The sequence below is a fragment of the Fusarium redolens genome (assembly GCF_020744475.1).
Source record: "Fusarium redolens strain MPI-CAGE-AT-0023 chromosome Unknown BKA55scaffold_27, whole genome shotgun sequence".
Lineage (NCBI taxonomy): Eukaryota > Fungi > Ascomycota > Sordariomycetes > Hypocreales > Nectriaceae > Fusarium > Fusarium redolens.
Window position 1 is genome coordinate 171,024 of NW_025763690.1, and position 17,586 is coordinate 188,609.

At 50.1% G+C, this 17,586-nt stretch overlaps 3 protein-coding genes across 3 annotated transcripts; 1 reads left to right on the forward strand and 2 right to left on the reverse strand.

Moving 5' to 3' along the window:
* Positions 1-683: 683 nt before the first annotated feature.
* BKA55DRAFT_697349 (chaperonin 10-like protein) lies at positions 684-1,751 on the reverse strand (the record flags this gene model as incomplete). Its single annotated transcript, XM_046200366.1, has 1 exon — positions 684-1,751. One exon carries the CDS (start codon positions 1,749-1,751, stop codon positions 684-686), a length of 1,068 nt encoding a protein of 355 aa, XP_046042198.1.
* An 870-nt stretch (positions 1,752-2,621) lies between these two features.
* On the reverse strand, positions 2,622-3,796 carry BKA55DRAFT_743829 (uncharacterized protein; the record flags this gene model as incomplete). Its single annotated transcript, XM_046201563.1, has 1 exon — positions 2,622-3,796. The coding sequence occupies exon 1, from the start codon at positions 3,741-3,743 to the stop codon at positions 2,622-2,624; it is 1,122 nt and encodes a 373-aa protein (XP_046042199.1). The 5' UTR covers positions 3,744-3,796.
* A 529-nt stretch (positions 3,797-4,325) lies between these two features.
* Positions 4,326-16,590, forward strand: BKA55DRAFT_697351 (uncharacterized protein; the record flags this gene model as incomplete). The annotated part of the gene is made up of 10 exons (XM_046200367.1): positions 4,326-4,956; positions 5,009-5,644; positions 5,694-6,332; positions 6,383-6,502; positions 6,553-8,533; positions 8,583-8,803; positions 8,858-11,087; positions 11,133-11,830; positions 11,879-13,714; positions 13,763-16,590. 10 exons carry the CDS (start codon positions 4,326-4,328, stop codon positions 16,588-16,590), a joined length of 11,820 nt encoding a protein of 3,939 aa, XP_046042200.1.
* Between the last annotated feature and the right edge of the window lie 996 nt (positions 16,591-17,586).

Consider the following 17,586-nt stretch of genomic DNA (forward strand, 5'->3'; position numbering starts at 1 on the left):
GCTTCTTTTTAATCGTATCACGAGTGGTCATTTACTAAAATCTGTGCCCTTCGATGAAGCGGCCGCAACCTAACTGTATCAACTGAATGCTGAAAGCGTTATTCTGGTCCAGAGACGACCATACCAAGGATCAGTCGATAACGAGAAAGATATTCTTGATTTCCCCAATGCAACAATTTGCAATATGCTTTCTTTACGTTAAATCTCAGCCTCGTCCAGATTAGACGTCCTAAGGCTGAAGGGCCACCAGTCGCTTACCTCTCACTGCCGGCTCACTCACATCGTTAGTCTCTCACCTCCCGCAGCCACTTCTTACGCTCGGAGAATAGATGACGGGTAGGCTTGCGTCACCAAGGCGGATGTTTCCGCTGCCAAGAAAACACTCTCCAACCCCCGTGGACTTCGGCCTCCGACGCCACGTCTGACATACAGCCCTACCAAAATCACCGAAAAAGCCCGATCAGCACGCCGATGCCACGCTGGCCATTGCAAAACGAGTGAGAGGAAAAGTATTGGCGTTTCAGAGTCCCTTACGTCCGTGGAGTTGGAAGCTCTTCTCCATGATCCCCTCGACTTGGTACTGTTGGCGGTCGAGTGCTTACGACAACGAGAAAAAGGTTACGCATACATAGGGATAAGATGATCGAAAGGATGAAGTTAAAGCTAGAGCTATCTCATGTAATTCAACTCTCCATTTGGAAGACAAGTTTCTTTCCAGAAATCCTCTTCTCCCTAATATCTTCAATGCCACCAAGAACCTCTGGGAGTCCACCTTGCTTAACAACAATGGGATGAGGTCTAATCAACCCATTATCAAGAAGCTTCCGTAGAACAGCCGTCCAGTAAACACCAAAATCACCCATCTCAGCATTGGCCTGCCGCCAGTGAGGCTCCGGCCAACGAATCTCCTTTCCTAGCATTTGTGGCCCCATGATCCAGTCTGGCTTGACCACCTTGCGCGTTCGCGCCACAGCTTCTGAGTATGGCTCCAGAGCAGTGTATTTGCCGCCAGCACGACCGATGGCCTGGTAGCAGAACTGCATGCTTGACGTGGTGGAGATGCAGTCTAGAGCATACTTGATCTTGTTCTTGGTATGCTTTCTGATGTCTGCGGTGCAGTTGGGGTGTTGGTAGTCAAAGACAGCGCTGGCGCCGTATGACTTGACAAGGTCAAAATTGCGGGGTGAACATGTTGCAATGGGCTCAAAGCCAGCAAGTTTGACTAGCTGAACTGCTGCAGTTCCAGTAGCTGATGAACCACCATATACCAAGATTGGTATCGGCTCATTGGTCGGTTCAATAGGATTGCCGGGCAAACCCAGACTCTTAAACAAAGCCAGACCAGTGGTCATGAAGCTGATGCCCAGAGAAGCACCCTCTTCAAAGCTAAGATGGGGCGGGATCTTCAACAGAATCCACTCCACGGCAGCCGTGTACTCAGAAAAAGCACCAACATGAGGATCAAGAGGGTTCATCCCCATGATCGCAGTACAAACACGATCTCCAACATGGATATCGCACTTTGTCGCATCAGGGCCGACTCTTTCCACGACACCTGCAAAGTCGAAGCCTGCGACTGCACCTGGCGTGACGTAGGGACCGATCATTTTCGTGTCGACGGGATTTACTGACACAGCTTTTGTTTTGATCAGGACGGAATCGCCTGTGATGTCGGGAATGGGCTCTGTCTTGGAGAGACGAATGCCTCCCTCTGGAGTGCCAACCAGGGCGGTTTGGAGACGTTGGACCATGGTGATGAATGAGGTGACAAGAGGGAATGATGAAGTGCAAAACTGTGTGTCAATAAAATTTGCTTCACTTTACAGGACGAGGACATCAAAAGACATGTATTTGTCATATCCAGCGACTGAAACGATGTCGCAAGTTGGACCCCGAAACGGTTCGGCAAGTCCCGCGTTATCATCGCATACCGAAAAAGTCCGACGAGACATTGGTCAACAAGTTCAACAAAGTCGGAATTTTCATGTTTTGGAGAAGAGGATGACATGATGTGAGCTCACAAAGTGTTTAATCGCCACATTCGGATTACTCATAGGGATTGAAACTGGATGCTTGTTTGTTCGGACGCATATCAACCCAGCGGATTACAAAGTGCGGTCTTCTTATCGTGGAATAAAGTCACTTGACCTTTGATTGAGATGAATAATGTAAACAACTGTAAAGATCAATAGCAAGATTCGTTGAATATCACAAACATCCACTGAGAAACGGTTGTATCAGAAGGAAGATATGGATTTATTGAGGCCATAATCCACTATGCCAACAACATAGTAATATCCTACCCTGGACTGTACACTGTTTGGTCTGTCTCGCCAAGTTCTCGCACGAGTCATCCAAGTCAATTAAGCACGGGTAAATGACTCCTCTCCGACGGCTAAAGTGATCCACAATGCATTCAACCCTCGGGGTGTCAGAAGACTTAGGACCTTAGACTGGGGGCGCCAAAAATACTTAGACTAGCTAGTTAAAGACTCTACTAAACTTATCCTAAATTATCCTAAAGTTATGCAAGTATTTTTTATTCCTTATGATCTGGCTTAAGTTTTCTGCCATCCCCTAGACCCTGTCTCTTCCCACTAGAAATAGCGCAACTCAAATCTCTAGCTCAACTGGCATTGGCCCCCCGTCCCAACCCCAAAATACGCCTCCTCATCCGCGCCCCCAATGACCGACTCAACAAACCCCGTGTTACCCGTTCCTTCAGGCCCAGGCGCACTCGTAGGATAATTCCAGAAAATACGCTCATGATCAACCTGAAACATCCATCGTTGTCCACCCGTTCCCTTGGCAACGAACTCAACTATATAGCCAATGTTCTTGTCGCGATACGCACCTGCAACTACATCCTCAGAAGACGCGTCGTAGCGCTTGCTGAGAATCAAAGAGTCTTGGGAGAAATCTTGTTCCTCGTAGGTGAGAACTTGATTTGCTGCGCAGACGAGCTTGTCGTCGCGGTAGAGTCTTGCCATTGTGTATGGTTTGCCTCCGGTTTCTGGTTCGGAGAAGATGCGCATTATTTGCATTGCGTAGGGGCCGACTTGGGCCCGGAGATAATATGACTCTGTCATGATTTGTGGCCAGGTGTATAGTGTCCAGACACGATCCATGCCGCCGTTTGCTGATGGACCAAGGACGAATTGCTCAGATGTTGAACTGTCTTGGGAGAAGAGCGATAGCTCTGCTTTGACAGAGGCCCTTCCCATGGGACGGACGTAATGAACAGAAGGGCCTAGCTCTGGGTTGGTGTCGAGGCCTGTGTCTCCAGGTAGAGCCTCCAATTGCATGGTTCCATCAACAACACCAGGCACAGAAAAGGCCAAGACAGTCAAGGAGCAGTCTCTAGTCACAGAGAATGAGACTTTGCCTCCAGTAGCGGTATTCTCCCATAGACCAGTGACGTGTCCATTTTCAGAAGTGGCAATTGACTCTGGGAAGTACAAATCACGGTGCCAGGTATGTCCATCAGGCCAAATCGTAAAGATCTGGACTTTGAAACCGCCGTGCTTCAGACCTTCAGCACTTCTGTTGATGCCAATAGAGATGGCTGACTGGTCATCTTTGGAAACACCATCGAAGTACCAGAGTTCCCAACCCGTTTGTGAGATTGCATCAACGAACTTGGGGAAGACATTGCCTGAGCCAGGAATGTAGGGTGAGGCGGGGATTGTTTCTGGGGATATCGATGTCTCGATATTGAGGTGAGACAAAGTCTTCTCTGCCATTTTGGCGAAAAAGAAGGAAGTGTATTGTGAACGAAATGTGCGGTTCAAGACTGGCGAAGATGACAGATGTGAAGAGTCGAGGTCAAACCACTATGAAGGCAATAACTTAGAACAAGGCCGGGCTCTCGCCACTCTGTATACTTCATCTACCCTCCGGATCAATTGCTAAGCAATATTGGTCAGATATGTCTGGATTCGGCCTCCTCTCAAACCAACCGAAAAAGTCCGGTCAACATAACATGCTTACATCCCATATTCTTCTGTTATTCCGCCACCGAAATTATCCGAGAAGGATTCGTTGGAATTATTAAACAGAGAAATTATATTGATTCGGAATAATTGTACCACCAATCAAAGAATATGTCGTTATCATGAGGCTGAATCTCTGTGTCTAATGGCCAAGCAGCTGAACCGAATAACACCGGCATCGGCATCGTCAGTCTCTGTGTCTCTGATATAAGGAACAGCACTTTGCTCTATCCAACTAAAAACTCAAACTCAACTGGTCAATTGCTCGATCAATCTCAACATTGCACAAAGAGACTATCATCGTCTCTCACCATCTTTCCAATCCCTTCAATCATGTCTGACAACGAGCCAATTGCCGTCATCGGCAGCGCATGCCGCTTCCCGGGAGATTCCTCCTCCCCCTCCAAACTCTGGGATCTCCTCAAAGCCCCCCGCGACCTACTGACCAAAGTCCCCTCCAACCGCTACAACGCCGATGCATTCTACCACGCTGACTCCAAGCACCACGGCACCACCAACGTGCGCCACTCGTACTTCCTCAACGAGGACCCCGCCAGCTTCGACAACAACTTCTTCAATATCCAGCCCGGTGAGGCTGAAGCTATTGATCCCCAGCAGAGACTGCTGATGGAAGTTGTGTATCAGGGCCTTTGCGCTTCTGGACAGACTATTGAGGGGCTTCGTGGGTCGCCTACTGCTGTTTATGTTGGTGTTATGTGTGATGATTGGAGTGGTATCATCACCCGTGATTTGGAGGTGTTTCCGCAGTATGGCGCTACGGGTATGGCGAGGAGTATTATGTCGAATCGTATTTCGTACTTTTTCGATTGGCATGGGCCGTCTATGACGATTGATACTGCTTGTTCGTCGAGTTTGGTTGCTGTTCATCAAGCTATTCAGACGTTGAGAAGTGGAGAGTCTGAAGTTGCTATTGCGGCTGGAGCGAATCTGATCCTCACCCCAGGTAAGAGTCCTCAACCCTCAGATAACGCCATGAAAAGTAACTGACCAAATAGGTATGTATGTCGCTGAGAGCAAGCTGTCTATGCTTTCCCCATCAGGTAGGTCCAAAATGTGGGATCAAGACGTAAACGGCTACGCCCGAGGCGAAGGCATCGCTGCCATCGTCCTAAAGCCCCTCAGCGCCGCAATTCGCGACAACGACCACATAGACTGCATCATACGCGCCACAGGCGTCAACCAAGACGGTCGCACCCCGGGTCTCACCATGCCCAGCGCCACAGCCCAAGCAGACCTCATCCGCAGCACATACGCCCGCGCCGGTCTCGACATCAACAAGCCCGAAGACCGCCCTCAATTCTTCCACGCCCACGGTACAGGAACACCTGCTGGTGATCCCCGTGAAGCTGAAGCTATCTATCGTGCGTTTTACTCAGACGTTAAGGATGATAAGCTTTATGTTGGGTCGATCAAGACTGTGCTGGGTCATACGGAGGGTACGGCTGGTCTTGCGAGTTTGATCGGAACGGCGCTTGCGATTCAAAATAAGACTATTCCCCCGAATATGCATTTTAATGTTTTGAATCCCAAGATCAAGCCGTTTTATGACAACTTGGAGGTTCCGACTCAAGCTATTGCTTGGCCTGAGACACAAAAGGGACAACCTCGACGGGCTAGTATTAACAGCTTTGGTGAGCATTCTTCATCCAATACTTGGTATCATTACTGAAGTGATTATAGGTTTTGGCGGTACTAATGCTCATGCCATCATCGAGGCCTACGAGCCCAGCACTACGGACAGTGCCCCTGGTCAACTGTTCAGCCCGTTGACCTTTTCTGCATCATCTGAGTCCTCTCTCCGATCTCTGCTCTCCTCTTACTCAGAGTATCTCAAGTCCAACCCAGAGCTATCACTGAAAGACCTCGCATACACTCTGCAAACAAGGCGCTCGACTCTCGCCTACCGCGTAGCCATCACTGTCTCAGACGTCGAGGATGTTTACACCCAGCTCGACGCGATCGAAAACGGTGAGCAAGCCAGCACAATCAGTGTGCGCCAGGTCAGCAAGGCTTCTCCCAAGATCATGGGTGTCTTTACTGGTCAAGGAGCTCAATGGCCACGCATGGGTGCTAGACTTCTCGAGGAGTCTGCCTTCGCGTCAAAGCGACTGTCTGAACTTGATGAGGCACTGTCGAGTCTTCTTACTGAGGACCGTCCATCTTGGACTCTTCGGGAGATGATTCTTGCAGACGCCAAGTCCTCGAGAATTGCAGAGGCAGCTATTTCTCAGCCTCTGTGCACGGCTGTCCAGGTTGTCTTGGTTGACCTGCTTCGACAGGCTGGTGTTGAACTCTCCGGTGTTGTCGGTCATTCTTCTGGTTCGTGAGCCCTTCTTAATTGCGATGTTAAGTACTAACATGGAGGCTAGGCGAGATTGGAGCTGCTTACGCGGCTGGTCTTCTCACAGCACGAGACGCCATCCGAGTCGCTTACTACAGAGGCCTCTACGCCAAGCTCGCTCAATCCCCTAACGGTCGCAAGGGCGCTAGTAAGTAGCTACACAATCTCCCCAAGATTGCCACTAACATGACCACTCAGTGATGGCTGTTGGAACTACCTTCGACGACGCATCAGAGTTTTGTGAACTCGACGCTTTCCAGGGTAGAATCCAAGTTGCCGCCAGAAACTCCTCCTCAAGCATCACTCTCTCCGGCGATGAAGATGCTATCGTCGAGGCCATTGAGACCTTCAAGGACGAGGGCAAGTTTGCTCGTCAATTGAAGGTCGACACAGCTTACCACTCCTCTCACGTCCTTCCATGCGCCAAGCCATACCTCGAGGCCATGGAGAAGTGTCAGATTGAGAGCGCCAGTCCTACCGCGACCAAGTGGTACTCCAGTGTTCATGATGGCCAGGTCATGACAGCTGAGCTACTTACTCCTCAGTATTGGGTCGACAACATGACCAGCGCAGTCTTGTTCTCTCCTGCTGTTGAGCATGCTTGGCAAGAAGGTGGCCCTTACGATCTGGTCATCGAAGTTGGTCCTCATCCAGTACTCAAGACTCCCTGCCTTGACACTCTGGAAGACATGATCGGAGACCGTCCTCCTTACTCCGGTGTCCTGGGTCGCGGCAAGGATGACATTCAGCAGTTCTCCAACGGTCTTGGCTTCATCTGGACTCAACTCGGCGCCGGATCAGTTACTTTCGAGCGCTTCGAGAAGGTCGCATCCGACTCCAAGACCGTTCCATCTTTCATCCATGACCTTCCCAATTATCCCTTTGACCACGCAAGACAGTTCATGTCGATGTCGAGGGTATCAGGTTGGTATAACAGCATGCAGGAAGCTCCCCATCCCATTCTGGGAAGAAGATGCCATGATCGCGAGACATCGCAGACAGTTCAGTGGCGCAACGTGCTGAACCCCAAGGAGATTCCTTGGCTGCATGGTCATCAGATCCAGGGACAGATTATCTTCCCTGCCACTGGGTATATCTCTATGGCTGTTGAGGCTGTGAACATCATCTCAGAGTCAAATCTCGGCCTTGTTACTATTGAGGATCTTCGCATCGGCCGAGCTCTTGCTTTCAGCGATGATGACTCGAGCGTTGAGTCGATGTTTGATCTACGAATCATCAGCCGTTCTGACAAGGAGATTGAGGCTGAGTTCTCATGCTACTCTGGTCTTCCCCAGAATCACACGACAAGCATGGTGTTGAACGCAACTGCTCGCGTCAAAGCTTCTCTCTCTGCACCAACCCCTCACGAACTCCCGAACATTAAAGTCGATGACTTCAACCTTCGTGAGGTCGAAGTCGACAGATTCTACGACTTCCTCGGTCGTCTCGGATACAATTACTCCTGGCCCTTCCACGGCACCACCAGCATCCGCCGCAAGGCGAACTTTGCCACGGGTACTCTCGAGGATCAGTCTGGTTCAGAGTGGGAGGATCAACTCCTCGTTCATCCTGGCATGCTGGATACCTCTCTCCAGACGACTTTCGCCGCGTTCTGCTGTCCAGGTGATGAGCGCATGTGGGCTCTTCACTTGCCTACGAGCTTCCGCTCTATCGTGATCAATCCCTACTTCACCTCCGCTGGTATCGGAAAGCAGAAGAGCTTCCAGTACCAATCTGTCGCTATTGAGGAGAGGAAGGCTTCCAAGGTCATCGTTGAGCTGAATTTGCTCTCTGAAGAGACTGGCGATACATTCCTTCAGATTGAGGGAATGGAGCTTGTTCCTTTCTCGCCCGCTACTCCGGAGAACGACGCTGTTTTGTTCTCTCGCTTTGACTATAGGCTTGCCAACCCAGATGGTGAGCTTACGGCTGCTGAGTATTCCTTCAGAGACGAGGATTACAAGATGGCTCTTGACTCTGAGCGAATTGCGTTCTACTACCTTCGTCGTCTGGTCGAGACTATCACGCCTGAGGAGAAGGCTAACACGCTTCCTCACTACCGACATCTTGTGGAGTGGGCAGCACACGTTGTCCCTCAGGTAATCAACGGGCGCAATCCTCATATCCCCTCCAATGCTCAGAAGGATACCCATGAAGACATTCAAAACATCTTGAAGAAGTAAGTTTACCAGCCGATGTCGCAAGAGGCATGACTAACTGATTACCAGGCACTATGAACGTGTTGATGTCCGTCTTCTCGAATCAGTCGGCGAGAACCTACCTCAGGTCATTCGCGACAGCGGCAACATCCTTGAGCACATGACAAAGGATGGTATGCTCGACGATGTTTACGAGGAAGGCTTCGGTCTTGATCTTGTGAACAAGTACATCGCGCACATGACAGCTCAGATCGCACATCGCTATCCTCGCATGAACATTCTCGAAATCGGTACGTTCAAACCCTCCTATACCCACTGTGTTCAATCATGCTAACATGACTAAGGTGCCGGAACTGGTGGTTCAACCCGAGAAATCCTCCCCCGTCTCGGCTCAGCCTTCTCAACCTACACCTACACCGACGTCTCGGGTGGTTTCTTCGACACAGCCCAAGACCGCTTCAAAGACTTCGCCGACCGCATGATCTTCAAGACCTTCGACATGAACATCAGTCCCGGCTCCCAAGGCTTCACCGAAGGGACATACGATCTCGTCATCGCCTCCAACGTCCTCCACGCAACCCTCGAGCTAGAGGACATGATGAAGCATGTTAGAAGTTTCCTCAAGCCCGGTGGTTTCCTCATCATTCTTGAGACTGTTAACAACGACTGTTTACGAGTTGGACTACCTATGGGTAGTCTTCCTGGTTGGTGGCTCGGTGCAGAACATGGTCGACGATGGGGTCCCACGTTGACATTGCCGCAGTGGGATTCTTTGCTTTGGAAGTGTGGGTTTGGTGGTATTGATACTACTACGCCGCCTGTTCACAAGATCCTCCCTGGGCATGTCTTTTGTGCTCAGGCTCTTGATGAGCGTGTTGAGATTCTGCGATCGCCTTTGAACCATCTTACTAGTCTTCCTGAAACCAAGTCTACAAAGCTTGCTATCGTTGGCGGAGAGACACTCAAGGTTCACAGGATGTGCGAGCAAATTTCTCGACGTCTCAAGCCAAAGTACACCAACATCGCTCGCTTCAATTCTATCGAGGAGCTCAACACCAGCGGTCTTGCAGAATCTTGCACTGTCTTGTCTCTCACGGAACTCGATGAGCCGCTGTTTGCAAACATGACGTCCGGCAAGCTGGAGGCTCTGAAGACCTTGTGGAAGCAGGGCGGCAGTATCCTTTGGGTTACCTCCGGTGCCAGAGCTGAGAATCCTCACTCTTACATGACCACCGGAGTCGGTCGTTGCATGCGCTTCGAGTACCCCAACATCACCCTCCAAGCTCTCGACATCAAGACCATGTCCGACCGCACTCCAGAGCTCATAGTGGACCATCTTCTGAGACTGGAGCTATTGGACAAGTGGTCCAAGGAGCTTCGCTCAGAGGAGTTGCTCTGGTCTCTGGAGCCTGAGATCTACATTGACGATGACACCAGCATCGTTCCACGACTGTATCCTTATGAGTCTGGAAATGCGCGATACAACGCTGATCGTCGCAATGTCATCAAGGACGCGAACCTTGAGACTGACAAGGTTCTGTTTACTGAGAGTGAGGGCAAGTGGGAGGTTCAGCATGCTTCGCCTCTTCATATTCCCCAAGAGTTGCCGTTCGCTGCTCAGATGAAGACTATTCGCATCACGCATTTCTCGCCTGCTACTGTCAATATTACTCCTGGCGTCAGTCTCACGGCTTGCGTTGGAGTTGACACCGCTTCCAATGAGCGAGTTCTCGCTGTCACTCACATTGCTGAGTCTCCTGTTTCTGTCCCAGCAGATTGGTGCATTCCTCTCGGAGAGCTTGACGCAGTTGATACGCTAGCCAACGTTTCGGCTTTCCTTATTGCATCTAGCATCCTCAAGCACGTGTCCACTGAGGAGACTCTTGTCGTTCATGATGCTCCTTCTCACCTTGCTTCCGCCATAGAAGGTCACGCTAAGGAATCATCTGTCACTGTCTTCTTCACTACTTCCGATAAGGCCAACACGAAAGGATGGCAGTATATCGACAGCCACCTGCCTGAGCGAGTCATCAAGGCATCCATCCCCAAGTCAGCCAGCAAGTTCATCAGCCTATCGCAGGATGTCTATGCGAAGGAAACTGACTGCGCAATCTCTGCATGCCTTCCTCGCTACTGTGAAACCATCAACTCGGAGCGACTCTTCGAGTCAGGCAAGGAAATCCGCCAGTCCGTGTCCAAGGAAGACGTCTCAATTGTGTTCAACCGAGCCTTCTATGAAGCCAAGTCGCAGTCAAGCACAGCAATTGACGCGAGCTTGATCTCCTTGAAGGACATCTCTGGTGTCAGCGCAGCTGAAGTCCGGTTTGCTGTTGTTGACTGCACAGACTCTTCCATCAAAGCCTCGATCCACCCTATTGATGACGGAAGAATTTTCCAAGCTGACAAGACATTCCTTCTCATCGGTCTATCCGGTGAACTTGGTCAGTCTCTTTGCAAGTGGATGGTAGAGCAAGGAGCTCGAAACATTGTTCTTACCAGTCGTCGACCGAATGTTTCTCAACAATTCCTTGACGAAATGGCGACTATGGGTGCGACAGTCAAGGCTCTTCCGATGTAAGTACACGTTTCGGCGAGTGTGAATTATACTGATCTTTTTAGGGACGTCACTGATCGTGACTCACTCTACGCATGTGTCGATACCATCAAGAAGACCCTTCCTCCCATCGCAGGTGTCGTCAACGGCGCCATGGTTCTTCGAGACGCTCTCTTCGAGAACATGCCCTACGACGATTTCATGAAGGTTCTTAGCCCCAAGGTCCTCGGCTCTCAGCTCCTTGATGAGATGTTCTACGACACTCCCCTCGACTTCTTCATCTTCTTCTCATCCACCACCGCCGTCATGGGCAACAGTGGTCAGAGCAATTACATTGCAGGCAATATGTTCATGAACGCCCTCGCAGCACAGCGCAAGAAGCGCGGTGTTGCCGCGTCATCCATCGACATCAGTTCCATTATTGGTCTTGGCTATGTCGAGAGAGCTGAGGATCTAAGTGAGGATACTTTTATCAAGATGGGTTACAAGCCTATGTCGGAACAGGATCTGCAGAAGCTGTTTGCTGAAGCTATTGTTCTTGGAAGACCAGAGTGCGATGAGGTTTGTGAGCTTGTGACCGGTGTTACACCTATCTACACGGATGCTCAGGCTAGTGACCAGTACTTGAAGGATGTCAAGTTTGGTCACTTCCTTATGGAGCGCTTGGATACGCAGGCTTATACTGGGAAGACATCTACTGTGCCTGTTAGGGTACAGTTGGCTGATGTCAAGACCAGGGCTGACGCAGTCGCTATCATCAAAGGTATATTTCCCTCCACTGACTCGAGTAACGATTGCTAACGCCGACAAGATTCCTTCATTGTTCGACTTCGACGTGTCTTGGCCGTTGGCCCTGACGAAGTCATCAACGAAAAGGTCACCCTCGTTGAACAAGGTGTTGACTCCTTGATGGCTGTTGAAGTCCGCTCATGGTTCATCAAAGAACTCGACGTCGACATACCCGTCCTCAAGATCCTCGGCGGAATGTCCGTTCCCGACCTCGTCGAAGAATCCCTCGATCTCATTTCCGACTCCATCCTCGACGTATCATCCCTCGAAGCCGGCAGTGCACCAACCACTCAACCCCCAAAGCCCGCTCTCGAAACAACCCGCGTCAGTCCACCCGAAAGCTCCCACGGCACAAGCGACGAGAGCAAACCCCAGACTGGCTCCGACTCGTCCCGCTCACCAATCGACACGCCCTTGACATCGATGGAGAACCAAGAACCTGCCAAGGTGGAAGACATTGCTGACAGTACGGACAACTCCACTCCCCTAAAGACCTTTCCTAACGAGCTGTCCAGCATCATGTCCTACGGTCAAGCAGGATTCTGGTTTCTAAACGATTACCTGGTTAACAAGAAGGCGTTCAACATGGCCGTCATGTTGAAGCTCACTGGCCAGATTCGGGTGCAGGCTTTGGAGAAAGCTGTGAATCTTGTTGCGGAACGTCATGAGATTTTGAGGACGAGGTTCTTTTGGGGCGATGATGGCGATGAGAGGACGCCTATGCAGGGTATCAACCCGCCAGATCTGAAGTTGACGACGAAGAAGGTTGTTGATGAAGGAGAAGCTGAGATTGAGTTGAAGAAGCTTCATGATGAGGATTGGGATTTAAGTGGTGGTGAAGGAGTCAAGATCACTTTACTGTCATTATCGGATAATGTCCATTTTCTTTTGTTGGGTATGCATCACATTTACATCGACGGATACAGCTTCAGCGTGTTCTTCAAGGACCTCGAAGTTGCTTACACGAAACATTCACTCCCTTCCCTCCCTGTTGAGTCCCAGTATCGCTCTTTTGCTCTTCAGCAACGACAGATGTATGAGAATGGCGATCTCACCAAGTCCATTGAGTACTATCGACGAAGCTTTCCCAAGGAGTTCACGCCTATTGGACTTTTCCCCTTCGCTCTTACGCCTGCGAGACAATTTGCGAACGACTATTCTCAACATGAAGCAAAGATGAGTATTGAACCAGAACTAGCTACCAAGGTTCGACAACTCGCACGCGTCAATCGCTCTACTTCGTTCCATGTTTATCTCGCCGCCCTGGAACTTCTTCTCCTCACACTCCTCCCCAACGCAGAAGAAGTCTTCATCGGTATTGCTGACGCCAACCGTGGTGACAAGAAGTTCATGGGTAGTCTCGGCTTCTTCTTGAACCTCCTCCCTCTGCGCTTTCAGCGAAAGAGACGAGGTACTCAGCTCAGTTCTATCATCCAGACTGCCCGTGACACAGCATACAGTGCACTGCAGCACTCACAGTTGCCATTCGATGTTCTTCTTCGAGAGTTGAACGTTCCAAGATCTGACAAGTACACGCCTATCTTCCAGGTCTTCATGGACTATAGACAGGTTGTTCAGGAGCGGTCATCTTGGGGCGGGTGTAAGCTCAATGGGGAGAAGTGGATCAACGCTGGTACGGGATATGACATTGCTTTGGAGGTTACGGAGAACATCACCACGGATACTCTTTTGAGTATGAGACTGCAGAAGCAGCTTTACTCTGAGGAGCACACTGGCCTTTTACTTCGATCGTACATGAGTGTGCTGGACTACATGGTTCAGGGTACTAACAAGGCTGCTGATACTGCGCCGGCGTGGTCGAAGCATGATCTCAAGGTTGCTCTTGATGCGGGCAAAGGTAAGACCCTCTCTTGTGAGATAACAGACAGACATCTGACTTTGATAGCTCCCGAGTTCCAACCAAAGTGGCAGTCAACCATCAGTCATCACATCGATCAGATCATCCAGAACAACTCTGCCAAAATCGCTCTCAAAGACGGTAACGGCAACGTGCTCACATATGAACAAATGGGCAAGCGAGTCAACTCCATCGCCCAAGCACTCATCGATGCTGGGACAACACAAGGCACAGTAGTTGGAGTCTTCCAAGAGCCCTCTTCCGATTGGATCTGCTCGCTTCTAGCCATCTTCAAAGCTGGAGCAGTCTACGTTCCTCTCGATCTGCGCAACTCCATTCCTCGCTTGACTAGCATCGTCAAAGCTTCTCGACCTTCTCTCATAATCACGGATCACACGACTGATGATAAGGTTGACCTCATTGGTGCCAAGTTTATTACCAAGCTTCAACTATCCAAGCTCGTCGATCAGGAATTCCGGGAGCCTAATCGCGCTAGGACTGGATCTCTTGCTGTCATTCTCTTCACTAGTGGTTCGACTGGTGAACCAAAGGGTCTCATGATGACACATACCAACCTCCTCTCCTACGCCGAGGTATCAAGCAAGACTTTCTCCAAGCCTGATGAAAGTCTCGTGGTGTTGCAGCAGAGCCCTTTCAGTTTTGATTTTTCTCTTGATCAAACCATGGCTGCCTTGGCGAACAGTGGATGTCTTTGCATTGTACCAGCGAGTAAGCGAGGTGATCCCGACGAGATCAGCAAGATCATGGTCAACGAGCGGGTCACTTACACTACTGCTACACCCTCTGAGTATGATTTGTGGCTGCGATACAGTACTAGCACTCTACGCCAATGCACGTCGTGGAAGTACGCTTTCTCTGGTGGTGAAGCGATGAGCCACAAACTTGCCCGAGAGTTCGGAACATTGAACTTGGCGAACCTTCACATCTTCAACGGTTATGGACCAGCTGAGACGACAATCCTCTCTCATCGCATCGACCTCAAGTACACGGATCCTGCTCTTCCAGACTCTCTCCCCGCAGGATACCCCATGCCTGGTTTCTCGGTCTGCATTGTCGATGAGAAGATGCGACCTGTTCCTCTTGGTGTACAGGGCGAGATTGTCCTCGGTGGTCCATGCATCGTCTCTGGTTATCTCAACATGCCTGACTCCACAAGAGACAAGTTCCTCCCAGATACTTTCTTTGGAACCTCTGGTAAGGTATACCGCAGTGGAGATCGTGGTCGTCTATGTCACGACGGTTTGCTCTTTTGCGATGGTCGTCTCGAAGGCAGCACCATGATCAAGCTTCGAGGTTTCCGTGTCGAGCTGGATGAAGTGGAAAAAACGATCATCAGTCATTCCGCCGGTGCACTCTCTCACGCAGTCGTCACGCTACGAGGCAGTGAGGAAGGTCGCTACCTAGCAGCTCATGTTGTCTTTGCTCCCGACTTCCCAGAGCACAACCGAGAAAGCATCATGAAAGCTCTCCGTCAAACCCTCCCTCTCCCTCCATACATGCGCCCCTCCGTCTTCCAGATCCTCGCCGACATTCCGCGAACAGCACATCTCAAGATCGACAGAAAGGCTATTCAAGAAATGCCGGTCCAGATCTCTGACTCCCACGACTCTGGCACTTTGACTACTGCGGAGCAAAGACTGAGTGAACTTTGGCGCCGAGTATTACCTCTCGATCCTGGCTCTCTCGTTCCGGAGTCTGACTTCTTCCTCATTGGAGGAAACTCCATTCTTTTGGTGAAGCTCCAGGCGTTGTTGAGGCAGACCTTTGAGACAGCGCCAAAGCTTGTTGCGCTCATGGGTGCTAGTACGCTCGGCGCTATGGCTATTCTGCTTGAGAACTGTGGATCTGTTGGTGTCATCGATTGGGACAGAGAGACTGCACTGCCAGACGATCTCCGAGGCGCCACGGCTCTGCACCCAGTGAACAAGACCAAAGACATCACTGTGCTTCTTACTGGCTCGGCCGGTTACCTCGGTCGTCATATCCTGCCAGCGCTCGCCAAGGACCCTCGAGTCGCTCGAGTCAACTGTCTAGTCCGTTCCGTGAACGACGAAAACCTGAGTACCAGCTCCAGCACCAAAGTCAGAGTCATCGAAAGCGACGTCTCTAAGCTCAATCTCAGCCTTTCCGACTCGACATACTCTCGTCTTGCTGAGGAAACAGATGTCATCATCCACTGCGCAGCCAACCGGTCTTTCTGGGATAGATACGAAGTTCTCAGACCGGATAATGTGGACTCTGTGAAGGAGCTAGTCAAGTTCGCCGCTGCTTCTGGTCGGTCTATTCCGGTACACTTTTTATCATCTGGAGCCGTGACACAGTATGATGGTGAGGGAGTGACACCGCCGACTGACGGCAGTGACGGTTACGTGGCTACCAAGTGGGCTTCCGAGACTTTCTTGAGAAATGCTACCGGTTCAATTCGCCTTCCAGTGTATACTCATCGTCCTTTGGTGAGCAGTACACCATCACAAGCCAACGCGGACCAAGCTTCAATCGTCAACGAGCTTGTCAACATCGTCAAGTCCCTCGGCGTCCAGCCATCCTTTGAAGGAGTCACCGGGTCAGTGGATGTCCTGCCAGTCGACGATATTGTCAATACCATCCAGGACGTCGTCTTGAGCTCGAGTTCTGGTGGAGAAGGATACAACATTGTCCAACATGAAGCACAACAACGAGCGTTCGTGGAGGATTTTGCAGCTGTTGTACGTGCTGACGACAGCCTGAGCAAACTTCCTAGTATTTCAATCTTAGAATGGTTCGGTAGGGCGAAGAAGGCTGGCTTTTCTTATTTCCTTGCGTCTCAGGATTTGGTCATGGGTTCGGGTCAAGGTCACTTGGTTTCAAGGCGTTAGGTGATTATCAACGTCTAGAATCTACTTCATAGATCTCCTTATAGCGTTTGAGAGGCGAGACATAATCACATCGCAACTGTTCACTATAAGTCGGTTTACAAGTGAATGTAATTAATGCCTAGCCAGATAGAGAAACTTGGTCACTTTCTCCACAAAGAAAATGCCAACTATGAATGCTATTTTACAACAGAGGCTTGGTCAAAATGTACAAGGTCAAATAACCATGCTCATCGAAGACACACAGACCGTCCCTCACTTCGCAACCGCTGTTGAGCAAGTGCACGGTATCCATCACCAATCTGATCACAGGTATATCCTTGCATATTAACATTGCGTCCACCCCCAGTAGCACGACTATAAGTCCCATTCTATATATAACCTTTAATATATCCTTGTAGTCTTATTAGTCATACCAAACTCAACATCTTATCAGATATGTACTCACGGCGCGAAATCATCGATCATATGCTAAGCGAGCGATTCACTATCGAACGGCTCATGCATCGAACGCTTTACCAGCTTCGGGTGAATAGTTGGCTTGTTAGGCTTATCGATAGTACGTCTTGCCAGTTTCGGGTGATCAGTTGGCTTATCATGCCCTGTCATCGAACGCTTTGCCAGTTGTAGGTGATTAGCTGGCTTATCATTCTTGGGATCACTTGGTTTATTTTGATTGTGATCAGTGGCCCTTGTCAATCGTGGATTATTAGTCTGGGCTTCTTTGATATCAAGAAGGGAGAGGGTATTCACTTACGCTTGGACCGCTCCAAACAGGAGACATGACAGGATAATGGACTTGATTCCTGCCATTGCTGTTCTTGGTGGGTTGTTTTTTAGCAAGTCAGGGCTGGATTTGGTTATTAGAGATGACTCGTTTTTTTAGCAAGGAATTGGTATCTTTATTTATAAGATGAGAATTAAATATTTTCACCCTTATTCCAAGTACCCTGTCTACACTTCGCAGGGGTCATTACAGTTTACAAGTCATACCACGTA